Source organism: Saccopteryx bilineata, chromosome 1 (genome assembly GCF_036850765.1).
Source record: "Saccopteryx bilineata isolate mSacBil1 chromosome 1, mSacBil1_pri_phased_curated, whole genome shotgun sequence".
NCBI lineage: Eukaryota > Metazoa > Chordata > Mammalia > Chiroptera > Emballonuridae > Saccopteryx > Saccopteryx bilineata.
Window position 1 is genome coordinate 352657538 of NC_089490.1, and position 18128 is coordinate 352675665.

Genomic DNA, 18128 nt, shown 5'->3' on the forward strand with positions numbered 1-18128 from the left:
ACTTTCTGTTTTTGTGGCATGGAGGTAGTTCAACCAAGTGTAACTGAGAAGAATCTTGGTGTCCGTTTCCTGAAGAGAAAAAATACTATATGACCTAAGCTTTCTTTATAAAGGTGGGAGGCCTTGGAGCTGGGGCCTGAAAGAATGCTTGAAAGTACCTGCCTGTCCAGCCCTCCCTGCCTTTGTTCTTCAACAAATGAAGCCCAACCCTCATTAGGTATCTTATGGGCAATGAAATTCCTCCACTCTTTCCCCACCCCGTCCTAAGTGTACAGGAGGTTCAGGCTGGCAAGGAAGGGACAAGGAGGGCCTGTGCTTGGCCTGCTTTTTTCTTTTAATTGAATTTATTAGGGTCACACTGGTTCATGCAAGTATACAGGTTTCATGTGCCCAGTTCTACAACACATCTCTGTAAAGCATATTGTACTCACCCGCCCCAAGTCAAGACTCTGTCCGTCACCATTCATGGGCTTGCTTTCATTCTGACCCTGTTTGGGCAGCCTTTGCTCCACTGTTGCTTGGAAAGCCTATGTTCTTTCTGGTTTGTAGGCTTCTTGATTCTTAGTCCAGAATCCACTGGCTTCTTCAAAAAGAGCAGATGGAAAGAGGAAGCACGGGGTTCAGAATCCTGGCTGTGCCTTTCACTGCTTTGTGTGACTCAGGTCACTGAGCTTCAGTGCCTTTATTTGTAACACGGACAAAATCATGAAGCTGCTCACAGTGTCACGGCAAGGATTAGATGAGATGTTATGTGATACTCCCAACATGGAGTATGATGCAGTAGATGCTTAATTTTTTTATGTCACCTTATCCCTTTCTGTCTGCTCTCATCTTTCTTGCTGATCTAATTTATCTTCTTGTCCTCCAACTCTGTTCCTCTCCTACATGGGCTTCCATTAACAGTGAATTAACTTACCCTCTCTGGTGAATTGTCCTCATCAGAAACTTGACTTCATCCTTTACTCCTCCCATTCCTTAACTCCTACACATCCAGCCTGTTGCCTAATCCTTTCCATTCTTCTCTCTCCTAAATATCTCTCAGATCTGTTTCCCATCCATGTCTATCCACCTTCAACCTCAAGAACTGGGGCACTTTATCAGTCTATTGCTCCTTTATGCCACACGTGTCACTGTTGAGCTCCTTTCTCACTGAGCCTCCACCTGCCTGATGCTGCCAGTTCAAAGGCAGCTCCGTAGCTATGACCTAACTACTGTCCTAGGCCAGAGGGATAGTTTAAACAAGGGTAAGTTCGCATCCTTGTGTTCTGTTCAGCCTTGAGTGCCCCTTGATAGGTTCTCTTTCTCTTGGTTTTCTCAGTCTCAGCACTTGGTGCCCAGTCCTCTTGGTTACATCCTCCAAGGTTCCAAAAGGGCCATACCTACTTTATTTCAGTTATCTGCCCCTGAAACTCATTATTTCACTTTCCAGTGGAAGAGATGCTCATAGGGGATAGGGTGACTTCCTTTTCAATCCTCAAAATATAAGATATAATAGAATGGAGCCAGACTACCTGAGTTTGAATCCTTGTTCTGCCACTGTGTAATGTTAAATGTAGTTAAACTCTCTGAGCCTCAGTTTGCTTATTTATAAAACAGAAACAATAATGGGATCTACCTCAAAGGGTTTTTGTAAAGATTAAATGGGTTAATAGAGATAAACACTGTATCTGGAATGTAATAATACTGTATTTTGTGGTATACTTTATTCTGTATTTCTATATTGTGTTTTACTCTTCTGTGCATTATTTTAACATCCCTGAACTTAAGAGCTATATTATGATTGATGACATGTCAGAAATTAGATGGCATCATTATTTTCTTTTTCGTGGTATAAAAAATAATGGTGCCTCCTACAATCAGTGGTATCTTAGATTTGGTGAGTCCCATGTTGGTATTATTTCTGCCCTCGAAGACAATGTTCACATTGCTGAAGCCAGCTTCCACGATTATCTTCTAGCCTCATCTCTTCTTTTCTTTTCCCCCCCTTCTTTTCTTCTGTCCTTTAATCCTTACAAAACAAAAGGCAAGCCTGACCTGTGTTGGCACAGTGGATAAAACTTCAACCTGGAGCACTGAGGTCGCTGGTTCGAAACCCCTGGCTTGCCTGATCAAGGCACATATGAGAAGCAACTATGAGTTGATGCTTCCCACACTTCCCTCTTCTCTCTCTCTCTCCTTTCTCTGAAACCAACAAATAAAATCTTAAAAGAGAGAAAGAGAGAAAGAAAGAAAGAAAGAAAGAAAGAGAGAAAGAAAGAAAGAAAGAGAGAAAGAGAAAGGAAAACAAAAAGCAGATTACATACTCTTCTTGGTACCTCTTCTACTGGAGCAGAAGCAGTAAGACTTCCCAAACAGAAACCTTTTCTCTCTGGTGGGGCATTCTGCTATTGATGAATTTGTCATCCCCATGCCTGTGCACAGGGTGTTTCCCCCAACACATCGGCTCCAATGTCCTCTCTCTATGGAGGCCTATCCCAGCCTCCTCAGGCCTCCTCTCCTTTGGCCATGCAGGTTGAGAGCTTCTGGGCGCTCATAGAGCATTTATCACACTGGGTGTTGATTATCTGCTTGTATATGTCTCTGCTACAAGATTGTGAGCTTCTGAGGGTGGAAACCCTTTCTGTCCTACTCACTCAGTCACTCACTCTTGTCTACCGGTGCCCAGCAGAGGCTCCAGTGTATAGCAGCTGACTGGATACCGGAGAGGGGTCCAGTAAGTGCTCAGTGCGTAAGGGAATGAATTCATGCTTTGGCATCCCCTTCCCATTGCCCCTCTGGACTCATAGCACTCCCCCCGCAAACCTTCTGTGCACCCCTTAACATCTAACCCTCCCCTGTCTTCAGAATGCAAGTTGGAGAGCATCAGGAAGGACATTCTTGTGCAGGTACAAAGCGAATGCTGGAGTCGCAGCCAGAAGCTCATGAAAGAGCTCTCAACTTACATCGAGGTCTTCCAAACCATCAGCTCAAACATTCATGCCATTGCCTGGTGCTCCCAGAAGGTGGGCTCTTCCCCCTCCTTCCTTCCAGTCTACCTAGGGCCCATCCTGCTCAAATGCTCCACATAGTCTCTTCAGGTCCCAGCTGAGCTCCCAGTGGGGCTTGGTGCTCTTAGGCTGTGCTCATATGCATGACCTGCCCTTGCTAATCCTTGCCCTGTTCACCTGACCATTTCCTCATGAAAGTGGGAGACTCTGGTGTGATGAGAGAGACACAGTCCTGCTTTCAGAGACGAAGGTCCGCTGTGTGTGACAGTCTGATAGGGATCTGTTGCCCTGTTATCAGGATAATGATTTGGTGGGGGTAGAACGGTGCTGTCTTCAGAGAGACCTGGGTCAGATGGGGATGTGATCTCAGATTGCCCCTGCTCCCAGTGGGTTAAAAGGTAGCTGGTTAAAAGGCACTCTGGAAGGTGGGAGGGCCTCTCAGGGATGTTGTCAGGGTGCTGGTCTCATGCTGTGGCCCCTGCAGTTGAACGAGGCCAACGAGCAGTACAGCAAGCTGGAGGAGCGAATGGAATACATCCACTCACTCCATGATGTCATCCGCAACCACTTCAGCCTCTTTAGTGCTGCGCATGAGGCGCTGGACATCTCGGTGAGGGGGCAGTTCAGGGAGTCACCCCTCCCCCCAGTTCCTGTTTCCCAAACCACATCGACCTGATTGCCCTCTGCTTGCCCTGCAGCTTCTAGATACATGGGAGGCATTTCAGTTTGAGAGAAGCCAGGCCTCGGAGTTCCTGCTCAGCAAGCGACATGTCATTGTGCCCAAACTGCAGCAGCTGATGGTGGCAGCACTGGCAGAGCTGGACAGCCTGATTGCAAAGGCTCTGTCTGGCCCCTTCATGGACCCGACACAAGATCAGAAGAGCACTGAGAACCAGCTCATCTCCCTGGAGCGTCAGTTCCAGAACGCAGCTGGCCACCTCCGTGAACTGTACTATGCCTATGCCATCTTCACCGGTACTAAGGATCCCAGCTCCCTCCACCCTAACCCTGTAATTGACCCTCCAATTGATAAGGGTCTGGGCTCAGGGTCCTATATCCTGTGTGACCCCAAGCAAATTTCAGGAATCTCCTACCTTCATTAGTTTCTTTTATATGTGGGATATAGTACTGTGCTTAGTATGGGGAGTCAGGAGACATAGTCTGGGAGGGAAGACAAACAGGTGAATGTTCCATAGGAATGTGATGGGCTCAGAGGGCTAAAAGCTGTGTAGGAGAATGGAAAGTTGTCCTTATTGCAGTGCTTAGCCTTTGTGTGGCTCTGTTCAACCCAGCCCAGTACTGGGCAGCAGGTCCCAGGTAAACATAGATCTTTACGCTCCACAGCCACTGCCTCCAGCCAGTGTGGTATAGGGTTGAGGTATAGAGGCAGCTGTCGAGGGCCTCACTGGTCCAGGCGACCAAGACAGAACTACTGGTCTCAGCTCTTATGTACAGGGACTGGTGCAGCTCGTTCTCTTCTGCACATAAGAATTTTGTGGGCTCCATTTTTTCTTTTTTCTCAGATGCAGTCACTTCTATCAGTGACTTATGTACTTTGGAAGGCAGATGGCTTTTGAGTTGCCTCTTGGCCAGTTATACTATTACCACTTCTGCCCATGGGCATTCTCCCATGGCGAGTCCAGGGCCATTTGGCCATATGTGAGGTGCTGGACACTCTAGGACCACCCTCAAGGCAAGGGACTTTTTCTTTGGCTAAGTATCGGGAGACCCTCATCCCATACTCTGACCAGACCACAGACCTTGACCTTTCCTGCTAGGTTTGGAGATGTTTGTGAAAAATCAAGAGTTGGGACTCAGACTGCATGGTTCTAGGCCCTGGAAAGCTGACAGCATCGCTTTTACTTCCTCCTCCCATCCCTGTCTCCTCATCAAACATCCCGATTTTGTTAAAATAATCTGTGTTCTTAGTTCCAGATTATAAACTACTCTTTATTTTTCATTATCTTTTACTCATTACATTTGACATTTGCTTTCTTTTATAACCGTGTTCCAAGGGTTCCTTTTTTTTTAATTTTTAAATATTTATTTTATTGATTTTAGAGAGAGGAAGGGAGAGAACAGGAGAGAGACAGGAACACCTGTTCCTTTATGTGCCCTGGCCAGGGATCCAACTGGCAACCTCTAAGCTTTGGGACAATGCTCTAAGCAACCAAGCTATCCAGCCAGGGTCTGTTTTTGTTTTGTTTTGTTTTTTTAAAGATTTTTAAAATTGATTTTAGAGAGAGAGAAAGGGAGGAAGGAGCGGGAAGGCTCAACTCATAGTAGTTGCTTCTTGTATGTGCCTTGATTGGCAAGCCTATGGTTTCAAACCAGTGACCTCAGCTTGTTGACACTCTAGCCACTGCGCCACCACAGGTCAGGCTAAGGATTCCTGGTATTGTTTATGCATAACCATTTTTAAAAAATACTACCTTTTCATTAGTTTTATTTTTTTCCTTAGGTGACTATAATTTTTTTTTTTTTCCTAAAAAGAAAATTACAGGTGTTGAAATTTCTAAATTCCTATGCTGGAAATGACTTTCTAATGTCTTTATATTACAGTTTGGCTAAATATTGAATTCTGAAGTTTTCTTCAAACTTAGACATTATATCATTGTCTTCTGACATGTAGTACTATGGAAAAATCTGATATCTAATCTTTTTCTTTGTGGATAATATGTTTATCCATCATTCAATAATGGTTCTTACATTTGCTCTGGTATTCCCTAAGAATTATTTGTATATTGGAATTTCTGGATCTTTCCTCTATTTCTTGTCATCATCACTCATTTCTTTACTCTATTTTTGAGTTCTGGGGAAATAGCATGAGCTTGTTGCATAAGTTTCCATTTCCATTGCATTTGAAAACATACATACATGTGTTGTATGTGTGTGCATGTTTATGTGCACGTGTATATAAGTGTATGCCCATAACGGCAAGGAGCCAGGGTGTGCCCAGACCCCAGTTTCTAATACCATCCCCCTGGAAGGGAACCGGGGCTCCTCAGGGAATGGATGGTTCCAGGGCCGGGGCAGGGTGTGTACAAGATAAGCCTGAAATGTCTTTTAAGCCAGAAAGGGAGGAAATGTTCAGTTCTTTTATTTTTATTTTTGTGTGTGTGGTTTTTTTTTAAATTTTATTTTTTGTATTTTTCTGAAGTTGGAAACACGGGGAGGCAGTCAGGCAGACTCCCGCATGCACCTGACTGGGATCCACCCGGCATGCCCACCAGGGGGCAATGCTCTGCCCATCTGGGGTTTTGCTCTGCTGCAACCAGAGCCATTCCAGTGCCTGAGGCAGAGGCCATAGAGCCATCCTCAGCGCCCAGGCCAACCCTGCTCCAGTGGAGCCCTGGCTGCGGGAAGGGAAGAGAGAGACAGAGAGGAAGGAGAGGGGGAGGGGTAGAGAAGCAGATGGGCGCTTCTCCTGTGTGCCCTGGCTGGGAATCGAACCCAGGACTTCTTCACGCCAGGCCGACGCTCTACCACTGAGCCAACCGGCCAGGGATAATGTTCAGTTCTTTTAAAAAGTGATGGGAGCATATCAAAAGGACACAGAAGGGACACCAACTGACCAAATCTGGGGCAATTTGAGCGCCAAAGAACAAAGTAAACTATTGGAAAAACAGGCATTTATTATCCACCCTAATAATAAGAAAGACTGTGGGAATGTTCTTAAAGGGATGGGCGGCATAGGCCTCAATAAGAAGGTGAGGTTTGAGCAAGGACTTGAATTTGGTGAGGGAGTGAGCCATCTGATTCTCTGAGGGTAGAGTGTTCCAGAATAAACTGTCAGTCAGACTCTCAGCAGGGGGGAGCATGCCTGATACATCTGAATGACAGCAAAGAGTCTGCTTGGCCTGAGAGCAGGGAGTGACATGGAAACTAATGGAAGAGGAACCGTTCCCTTTTACCACCATTACGTTTCCCCAGATACCCTATTCTTGGAATAACTAACTCTTGGATTGTCCCCATCTCCATTGTTCTACTGAACAGTTTTGGACCCACACCCTGGCACTTTTGGGATGTTCCTTTCTGTCATTATGGGCTCCTGACTGCCCATTTCCCATCATGCGCCTGGCTCCCACACATAGCTCAGACCTCAGACAGCCCTGTTCCACAGGGGACGAGATTCCTGTGCCCTTGCCGATCTGTGGGGTCCATCCTATCGTGCAGCAGCAGAACATCTGGCACCTGTACCGAGTCATCTCTGAAAACATCAGTGAATGGAAGTGCATGGTTTTTGTCAAGGTGCTGACACCCTTCCTTGGAGCTCCTTCCTGGGAATGGCGAGTCTGCAGGGGTGGCAGGGAAGAGTCTCTGGCTGACAGTGAGTCCTTCTCTCTGCAGTTCAACCTGACTATGGCTCAGGAGAAGACAGACGGCTGGCTGACAGAGGTGGCCCAGCTGAGTGCCACCCTGGGGTTTCACAGCCCAGTCCTGCAGCGCTCCACACACATCCTAGAGGAGTTTCGCAGCTACCTGCCCTTGCTTACCAAGCTGAACAGCCTCCAGCCACAGAGCCTCAACTTACAAGCTCTCCTTCGAGGTGTGTTTAAGTAGAGTTAGAGGTGGAGGGGGGGGGAGGGAAGGACATAGGGATTAGAACAATGCAACAGCTCAGTTCCCCGCCATTCCTGTTGGAACCTTCCCTCCCTAGGTTGCTCCCTGCTTCATCCAAAGGACCATAACCCCCACACTACCAGGAGGGTCCTCCCTGCTACCCTGGCCTGGCTCAGGCTGGAGTCTGGGCTCTGGTTTCTGCGCTGTGCTCTGGACTTTAGGTCCATGGTTCTTGGCTCTATGTTGTACTCTGAGATCTGCCATCTGGGAGCTGGCTGGGCTGGGCTCTGGGGCCCAGAACTGCCATTGGTGTTGGTGTTGCTCTGACTTGTTGTCCCTTCTACCTCCAGCCTTAGGGTTGAGCAGTCTCAGCATAGAAGTACTAACACTGGGCCAGCTGCTTACTTGTCCTCTGCCGAAGTTTGTGAATCAAATCAATCAGGTGGGGCCTGGAGGGAGGGAGGTAGTCCAGGGTCCTGTTTACTAAGCTCTAGTAGATCCCATAAAGGCCTATAGCCCCAGAGACAAAGGGGCAGTAGGTACTGACTTGGGGGGATGGGAGTGGAGTTGAGATCACTGGCCTGCCCGGAGCGTATGAGGATCTGAAGGGTGGTTTCAGACTCTCTGTGATTCGGAGTATGTACCCCCCACCAGGCAAGAACGTGGGTGGCAGCCCTGTAGTTGTGGGCACATGGGATGTCAGTTGTCCCCCAATACTGACCCTGCCCCAAAAGATCATGAGCTGACTGAGGTAGTCAGCTCGGCTGGAGCCTTGTAAAATAGTGGGTTTCAGGGCAGTAGCCTTTGGTCAAAGTGTGCTGCTCCTGACCTATCTTTGAAGCCTGATGATCCCACTCTCCATCTCGGAGACCTCCACCACCCTGAGCCCTGGCCCTTGAGTCCCAGCTCCAGTGTTATCCCCTGAGCCATTACCAGTCCTGGTCCCTGAGACCCAGCTTTTCCAGATCTGGAGGAATGAAAATGAAAAAAATCATGCCCAAGAGACCCTGCGGAAGCTGCAGAAGACCTGGAAAGCACGCCAGCTGCAGCTGCTCAACTTCATCCTGCATGTGCCCTACGAGCCCCCAGCCTCGGAGCGCTCCAGGAGGCAAATGCTCCACAGTCCCCACAGGGATACAGTGGCCAAGGACAGTGGCACCTGCATCCTTTCAGGTAAGACCCAGCCAGCCCTGTGGCCCAGTGAAAGTCCCCTGTGTGGGGCCATATTCATCTGCCACATAGCCCTGCCATATCTGGTTTTTCTAGTCAGGTCCCCATCCTTGCTGGAGAGCCCAAGACATTCTGTTCTGAGACAATGTCTTTCATGGAGCTCCCATACAGTCTTAACGTGGGAGTCCTCCCTCCCTCCTTCCCTCCCTCCCTCCCTCCCTCCCTCCCTCCCTCCCAGTGCCTGTTCTCCTTAGCAAAAGTCCTTCCCTTTTTGGGTATATTAAGAAATTTCTCATGGTCACATCTGTCCACCTTTCAGTGCTCTGTCCTCTAGATTGTACCTTGCTGTCTCATCTTTTGCTTTGCTCATTCATTCCTTTTTTGTTCCCTCATCAAACTCACTTGCCTCCTCTGAGCCAAATACAGGAAACCCTGAGATTTACAGACAGAAGTCCAGTCCCTTAGGAACTCCCAGTCCCATGAGAGAGAGAGAGAGTGGAACAGAGATAGGTGCCTCGCAGAGCACCTGACTGAGAGCAGTAGAATTTCAAAAGGAGACAGCTTCAAAGGACCAGGAGAGTTAGAAGGCTCTTCCCTCCCCTTAGGGAGAGGCCTCTTGCTGACTTTTGAAGGAGGAGGAGTTTTCGGCACCTGCAAGGGGAGAGGGGCATGCCAGGGAGAGGGCACAGCATATGTGTAGTTAGAGAATTGCCAGTAGAGGAGAAAATCTCTTGCCAACACAACTGAAACCCAACTGGTAAATTAAAAAAAATAGTTACATAGGAAAATCATAAAATATAATACATACAGGGCTTAAGTTTTTTTTTTTTAGCTTAAAACATGTAATTTATTTATAATCTTTTAATCCGGGCCAAGAGTTTTTCTTTGATTTGCAGTCAACAGATGGAAGTTTCACACTTCCTTTTTTTGCATTACTATTTCCAATTTCAGTTTCTGTGAAGTTGAATTGAACTGTGATGTGAAGACATTTGTGAAGTTATCTGAATCCAGAACTTTTCTAGATTTTTATTATAATTTCCCAATTTTTAAAAATTGGTTGGTCTGTACCTAATTTAATGTTTTTGTCAACCCACCTTTACTGAAGCTCTCCATAGTTTTCATAGAACCAATAGCTTTTCCGGCACATATTACAGTGGTTAACATAATATTAGATTAAGTTCTGTAATTAAAATTATAACTCACATAAACAGGTTTTCCAACACACTCTGTCTTGGTGAGCATGCAGGTCAACTAGTGGAAGAAAACAAACAAACAGATGAGTCTTCTAGAAGCTAGCTTGAGGTCTGTTTCAGTGTATTCGGCCACCCCTGCCCTTGCCTCATCTGACTGCCAGCTCAGCTCAGCTCAGCTCAGCTCAGCGGAGCCCGCTCTTCCTTAGATTACAACAGCCTGCAGGCTTCTATCCAGGAGAGTCTTCAGGTGTTGTTCAAGATCCTAGCCATCCAAGAGTCGGAAGACTTACACAAAACAGCTTTGGAGTGGGTGGCCATCATGCACGGCCTGAGTGAGTGCAGGTCTCTAGCCGGGCTGATGGTGGGGCCTGACGTGGGATGGCCCAGAGGGCAGGGGTGAGCATGGGAAGATCCGAAAGACACGGAATGAGGACCTCCTGCTGGGCTACTTCTTGGGTTGAGGTGACCAGGTCTTTATTCAAAGTGAAAGTTTTCTCTCCACCAAGCAAGGTCCCTGGGTCCTGGGTCCTGCTGAGAAGGATATTTTGGGTGTGGAGAACCTGAGAGGTCAGGAGCAAGCCGGACTCCCTTGCAGAAGCTAGAACCCTAGTGCCCCTCCAGTGTTCCTCTGGCTGCTCACACAGGTGACATTCTGGAGGTGTGGGTGACTTTCCAGCAGATGTGGATTTTTCTGAATAAAGTTCTGCATGAGATGAAGATCCAGTTTCCCAGTTCTGACCTGGTAAGGAAGGAGGGGGTGAGGGGGGGTGGAAAACACTACTGAGGAGTGGGGCGCAGTTGAGGAGGAAGCTACCTCTTCACATCACCCTCACTTTTACCCTCTCCCTCACCACAGAACGCACGTTTCAAGGCCATGGATGATCGGTATCGGACCCTGATGCAGATCTCTGTAGCTGACCCCCTGGTTCTGTCACTTATAGTGCCCAGAGCCAAGCGGAGCTCTTCCTTCCAAGGCCAGCAGTTGCGACAACTGCTTCAAGCAGGCTCAGCGGAGCTGGAGGGCATCATTATGGCTCTGAAGAGCGTGCTCTATGGGTTCTGTTCTCACTTTCCCCGCCTCTTCTTCCTTAGTGACAGTGAGCTGGTGGCCCTGCTGACTGCCCCACTGGAGTCACATGAGGCCCAGATATGGGCACGACGCTGCTTTCCTCATGTGCTTGCTGTGAGCTTCCATTCCAGCCCGACTGATAAAAACGTGGATGTCCCAGGGTCAAGGCCAGGCAGACAGGCACAGGCGGAGGCACTTGTAGTGCTAGGGGCAGGCGGGGAGGAGGTGGAGCTGCAGCAGTCCCTTCCTCTGCATCCAGATCTCCCCAAGTGGCTGGCCTCTCTGGAGAGGTGTCTGCGTTTAACACTGGTGTACATGATGCAGGACTGTGTGGCTGCCCGTCTGGCTCTGGTCACCTCCCTCGATGAGGCCTTTAAGGAGCCGCCCCAGCAAAGCCAGTTGCAAATGTATGCCCACCACTGGCTGGATTTAGTCGAAGCCTTCCCATGGCAGTGTGTGCTGGTGGCAGAGGAGGTGGTATGGTGGGCCGAGATGGAGGAGGCTCTGCTTGAGGGGAGAACCCTGGCCATGGTCCCCAAACAAGTGTGCAAGCTGGAAGTACTGATACATATTTTACGGGCCCAGAGGGTCTCCCAGGACAGGCAGCCCCTGCCTTCTGCCCGCCAGACCAGCCTGCTCAGTGCCCTACTGGTCATGGCAGTGACTCACCGAGATATAGCACAGCTGCTAAAGGAGCACCAGGTCAGTGATCTGAAAGATTTCCACTGGGCCCGCCAACTCAAGTACCACCTGGGTTCACCACACACCATCCCCCAAAGACCTCTGCAGAGTCTCAAGTCTATTGCATCTACTAAGACTTCACTGTCACCAGCTGCATGCTGGATAGATGTGCTAGGCCGGTCCTTCCTGTATAACTATGAGTACCTGGGTCCCAGATTGGGGTCTCTACCCAGCTTGTTGCCTGAGCGGCCAGCCCTGGTGTTATTATTAGCCCTGGAGGAGGTGGCCTGTGGGACCCTACTGGGCCCTGATGGCATGGGCAAGGCAGCCATGGTTAAGAGGCTGGCATACGCTCTGGGGCACCAGCTGGTGATGATGCCCTGTTTGCCTCAGATAGAGGCCCAAAGTTTGAGCAACTACCTGAACGGTGCCCTGCAGAGTGGCTCATGGCTGTTGTTGGGGGCAGCTCAGCACCTGCCCATTGGCTTGCTTTCTGCCCTGGGCCAGCGCCTGGCTGAACTACACAACCTCTATGCCCCCCTATACCAGCAGGCCTCCCGAAACACCAGCACCATCAACCCAACCCAACCCCAGCTCCTTGGCAGTGGCTTCTTTGAGAAACGTCATGTGTATGTGTGCCTCGGCTATGGCTGTTTCCTGACATTGCATGCCCTGAGCCCTTCTATGCCTGCTAACCTGCGCCTGCTGTTGCGGCCAGTGGCACTGACATTGCCTAACCTACAACAAGTGGCAGAGCTGACTCTGCTGGGGGCAGGGGTGCAGGATGCCTCCCGCATGGCTACCTGTCTATCCAAATTCTTCTCCCTGGAGCATGAGCTGGTGTCTGGGCCCTTGCCCTGCCGCTTGCCACTGCTCAAGCAGGTCCTCACAGACATGACACAGGCTCTAAATGTGACCAAGGAGGAACCCAGCTCCCAGCACCCCCTCAACCTAGCTGCCATCGAGGAGACTGCCCTACTGCACGCCCTGCTACGCTCACCACTGTTCAGCACCCTCGATGAGGTCCGCCTTCACAACCTGCAGGAGCTGCTCTGTGGGATCTTCCCCAGCGCCAGAGAAGTGCTGGCGGAGCCTGTGACCCACAGGCTCGAGAAGACGCTGCTGACGGAGGAATTACTGCAGGCAGGCTTGCATCCCAGCCCTGATATTTTGGGGTCCCTGGAGCAGCTGAGCCAGGCCCTGGGCCGGGCCTCTGGCATTTTGCTCCTGGGCCCTGCAGGCAGTGGCAAGACCACTTGTTGGCACAGCCTGTTTAAGGTCCAGAATCGGCTAGCGGCCATGGAGGATACCTCACCACGGGGCTATCTACCTGTGGAAATCACACACCTGTATCCCAGTGTCCTCAGCCCCCAGGAGTTCCTGGGATGGCTGGAGGGCCCCTGTTGGCACCAAGGCATCTTGCCCAGGCTGCTTCGTGCAGCCGGTCTGTGTAAAACTGTGAACCCAAAGGGCAAGGCACAGGAATTGTTGGGGACCCAACACTGGATAATATGTGATGGGGCCTCCAGTGCTGCTTGGCTGGACTCCATCACTCGCCTCCTAAGCGACTCCCCCCAGCTTATCCTCCCCAATGGTCAGCAGATAGAACGACCCCCTGGTACTTTTCTCTTGATGGAGGTGGGCGATGCCACAGGGATCTCCCCCACGGTGGTGGGCCACTGTGCCCTAGTCTGGTGTGGTGGGGAGCAGACTTGGCAGGGGATGCTTAGCGTCCTGCTGGCAGCGCTGCCCCGTGAGTACTCCCTGCAGCCCCAGACGGTCACCGAGCTCAACCACCTGGCTGAAGTGCTGGTGCCTGCAACACTCCAATTCCTCACCTGCCAGGGTGCCAGCTCCCTGCTGCAGGCACATGGGCAGAAGGCTGTTTCCCCAGGTGTGGCCGAAATCACCAGCCTGGCTCGCCTCTTGCGTTGTCTTCTTGATCTCCACCTACGCATAGATGGGGAGAAGCGTACCCCAGGTGAAGGGATGGGAAAGAGTGGGCTGGCTGGAAATCTGTGGGGCCTCAAGGATAAGCAGCACATGGCTGGAGACTGGGGCACGGGTTTTTGATGGACTTGGGTTTGGGGATTGCAAGTGAGAAGTAATAGAGCCAATTCCTCTCCCCTGACCCCACTTCTTCTTACTCGGGCTCATATTCTGGCCATGGTGACCTTTGCAGAGGACCTCAGCTATGGTGATCCTGTAGCCCAAAGCTTCAAGTCCGTAAAAAGCAGCTCTCTGAACCAGTACCAGGCTGACAGTGATGATGTGCCTAAACGGCGCAAGGAGCATTTGCTGGCTGTCAGCAGCTTTCTTTTTGCCTTTATCTGGGGCTTTGGAGCCCACCTTCCCTCCAGGTATCTACAGGGATGGGGAATGGGGGATGCAGAGGGTTGAGATGGACTGGCTCTTATAATTCAAACCCAGGTGACATCATGGTCGGGGGTGGATGAAGTGTGTGTGTCATAAATGGAGTTGTAATTTTCTGACACTTTGGCCTGTATGTCCATCTGGGCAGGCTCTGGCCCCTCTTTGATACCTTCCTGAGGAATTCTTTTAGTTGCCTCTCCGACTATCCTGTGCCACTGCCCTCAGCCTTGGTGTTTGATCTACATGTATGCCCTGAAAATGGGACACTGGTCCCCTTCACTGGCCAATACCTGGGCAGCCACATCAAAGGACCTCTGGGCACCTTCATTCCTTCCTCTCAGGTGTGAGGACATTGTGCAGTAGCTGGGGTTGGGGCTTAAGGGGATATCCTGGGAGAGTCCATATTCTAGGCCCAGCTGAGGCCCACCTGCTCTCGTTCTTTGATATGTTTCCACACTCACAAGAATACATGAAGTGTTCTGCAAGAACAGCTTTAAGATAAGGTCCCTAGACCTTTACTTTCAGCTAGATTACTGTCCTAAGCTGGAGCTGCCACAGTAAACCCTGCTTCTGTCCTGTAGACTGAACGGCTCTTGTATGTGGTGGACCTGCTTCTACTGCAGGGACATCCAGTGCTGCTGGCTGGAGAGGCCACAACAGGGAAGTCAGCCTTTGTGGAGGTGCTAGTGGAACCGCATCACCCCTACACGTACACTCCCATCCACCCTGCCTTCAGCGCCACCCATCTTCGCCTTCTGCTGAGCCGAGGGGTCCAGAGCCAAGCACAAGCCAACCCGTGGCCTGGGCAGCCTGTGAATTCTAAAGGCTCCCCCCACCTTTTCCTGCTGGAGGACTTGCACCTGGCTGCTTTTGGTAAGGAGCTAGAGGAGGGAATAAGGAGTCATTGTCATCTTTTGAGACTGTAAAATTCCTAGCAATATTCATTGACTCAAATATACACTTATAAACCAAATTTCAGTGTTCCTGTTCTTTTTATTTTTTATTTTTAAGGTATTATTTATTGATTTTACAGAGAGAAGGGAGAGAGAATGAGGTAGAGCAAGAAGTATCAACTCATAGTTGCTTCACTTTAGTTATTCATTGATTGCTTGCCGTATGTGCCTTGATCCGGCAAGCCCACAGTTTCGAACAGGTGACTTCAGCATTCTAAATCAACTCCATCACAGGTCAGGCCAGTATTCCATTATTAATATCTTCTCATTCTACATATGTTCCCTGAACAATCTCACTCTTTTCATGGGTTCTTCTACCATCTCTATGCTTTGACTGCTGTATATTTATCTCCAAACCAAGCTTCTTTTCTAAAGCACCAGACCTGTTTATCCAACTACCTACTGCATATCACTACTTTGTTGTCTCACTGCACCTCAGATATAACCCTGAATTCATCATCTGCCCCCCCTCAAACTGGCTACTCTGTGTCTTATTGTGATTGGTACCACCATCCATCCATCCAGTTACTTAAACCAAAAACCTTGTTGACATCTCTCTCTCCAATGTGTTCCAAATTTGCCTCCTAAATATCTCTCAGGTATTCCCAATAATTTCTATTTCATCTTCCCAGGTTCGGATCATCATTACATAGAATTTTGGCAAATGCTCTTGCAGTGTTCTTTGTGATGAGGCTTTCTTCTCTAGCTTCTTACATTCTGTGCTCTAACTGGACTCAACTAGGTTCAGGCATCCAATAAGTCAGGCTACCTCTAGCCTGGGATAGCTGTCCTCTCTGCCTTCTCACCTCTACTTATCTGGCTAAGTCTTACTTATTCTTTGCAAATGATTTCAGGCAATAACTTCAGGAAGCCTGGGCCTCCAGACTAGGGTTAGATATTCATCCTGTGCTTTCTACAAAAATCTGTGACAACCAATGGTTTTATAATCATATATTTACTTGCCAGTCCCTTTCACCATATTCTGAGCTTCAAGAGAACAGAAATTCGTCTCATTCATTTTGATAGACGCAACAGTGAGTTTGCAGAATAAAAGATAATAAAGAAATAATAAAGAAAAGAGGTGAAATTTTGATGAAAGTTCAGGATATTAGGAAGTTTAAAATTTTAAGTTTCTAAATGGTATATTTCTGGATGGCTACAGGCTCACATATGGTCATAGGAATGGGCAGAAAGGGAGAATAAGTACAGAATGGTAGAGTCAAGAAAGTAAATGAGCCTGACCAGGTGGTGGCGCAGTGGATAGAGCATCGGACTGGGATGCAGAAGACCCAGGTTCGAGAACCCAAGGTCGCCAGCTTGAGTGCAGGCTCATCTGTCTTGAGCAAAAAAAAAGCTCACCAGCTTGGATCCAAGGTCATTGGCTCCAGCAAGGGGTTACTCGGTCTGCTGAAGGCCCGCGGTCAAGGCACATGTGAGAAAGCAATCAATGAACAACTAAAGTGTCGCAATGAAAAACTGATGATTGATGCTTCTCATCTCTCTCCGTTCCTGCCTATCTGTCCCTGTCTATCCCTCTCTCTGACTCTCTCTCTGTCCCTGTAAATAAATAAATAAATAAGTAAAATAAAAAGAATTTTAAAAAAATTAAAAAAAAAGAAGAAAGTATATGAGCTAAAGCATTAGATGGATTGTCTAGTTAGTCACTGAAGGCCCTTGTGGGATGTAGAAAATGTGAACCAGATGGTATATAAGTAATTAATAATAGTAGGTACAATTTATGCATATGTCTTATATACTTTATGTCATCTTTAGTGTTCATAAAAGCCCATTAAGATGGATATTTGTTATGATTGTTTTAAAGATGAAGAAGCAGATTTTATAACTTGCCCAACACTCTAGCCAGTAAGTGTTAGAACTAAGAATAACATTCAAGTCTGTTTAGCATAAAAACTATCATCTTCTCCAACTATATTACTTGGCTTTCTCAGTGAATTTGCACAAACAATCAGGATGTCAATAAGTAATAGAAAAGGTAAATTCAGATCTGTGAATAGAAGCTGTGATTTCAACACAAAGCTTGAAAGCATCATGGAGTGAAATATACAGTGTGTCCGTAAAGTCATGGTGCATTTTTGACCAGTCACAGGAAAGCAACAAAAGACGATAGAAATGTGAAATCTACACCGAATAAAAGAAAAACCCTCCAAGTTTCTGTAGGATGATGTGGCAGCATGTGTGCATGCACAGATGATGACATAACACTGTATATACAGCGGAGCAGTCAAGGGCCATGCCAGTCAAGATGTGGACAGTACAGAGGAAAGTTCAGCATGTTCTGTGGCTCACTAAATTTGAATCCGTGACCAAAGTGCAACGTGAATATTGGCGTGTTTATAACAAAGCACCACCACATAGGAATAACATTACTCGGTGGGATAAGCAGTTGAAGGAAACTGGCAGTTTGGTGGACAAACCCCGTTCTGGTAGGCCATCAGTCAGTTATGAGTCTGTAGAGGCTATACGGGATAGCTACCTAAGGAGCCCTAAAAAATCTGTGCATGAGCCCACATCGAACTGCACTGAATAGGTATGAAACTGGGAAAGTTTTCCTTTTATTTGGTGCAGATTTCACATTTCTATCATCTTTTGTTGCTTTCCTGTGACCAGTCAAAAGTGCACCATGACTTTACGGACACACTGTATTATAGCTGGCAATGTAGAAGATGTCCTTGGATACAGCCACCAAAACAGTGGAAAAAGAATAAAATATAGACATACAACAAAACAAAAACCTATGACCCACTGTCAAGAGAATAAAAACTTAAGCCTTCCCACAAAGACAACTGATGCTGAGATGGTCTGGAAGTTGGACTTAGCAGACAAATACTTCACAGAAGCTATTATAAAAGTTACCAAGTACTTAAAGGAAACTATGATCTTAATAAGTGAACATAAAGGTTTCAGAAAAGAAATGGAAACTACTAAAAATAACTAAATGAATATTTTAGAACTGGAAAATAAATAACTGGAAAGAAAAGTTCACTGGATGGCTTAATAGCACTGGATGGCAAAAGATAGAGTTAATAAACCTTTAAAAACAGAAACATACTGAATATGAATAGAGTTTCAGTCTAATGCATATATAACTGGAGTTCCAGAGGGAAAGGAGTGAAAATTG

The 18128-nt window shown here is 48.0% G+C and overlaps 1 protein-coding gene across 1 annotated transcript in view; it reads left to right on the plus strand.

Moving 5' to 3' along the window:
* The window catches only part of DNHD1 (dynein heavy chain domain 1), a 96859-nt gene that overhangs the window by 44257 nt on the left and 34474 nt on the right, over positions 1 to 18128 (plus strand). Inside the window, 13 exon segments of the mRNA XM_066252796.1 lie at positions 2845 to 3002; positions 3472 to 3641; positions 3643 to 3962; positions 7111 to 7238; positions 7338 to 7536; positions 7901 to 7992; positions 8516 to 8723; positions 10120 to 10245; positions 10558 to 10655; positions 10770 to 13644; positions 13846 to 14023; positions 14185 to 14377; positions 14618 to 14909. Coding sequence (XP_066108893.1) covers positions 2845 to 3002; positions 3472 to 3641; positions 3643 to 3962; positions 7111 to 7238; positions 7338 to 7536; positions 7901 to 7992; positions 8516 to 8723; positions 10120 to 10245; positions 10558 to 10655; positions 10770 to 13644; positions 13846 to 14023; positions 14185 to 14377; positions 14618 to 14909 — 5037 coding nt within the window.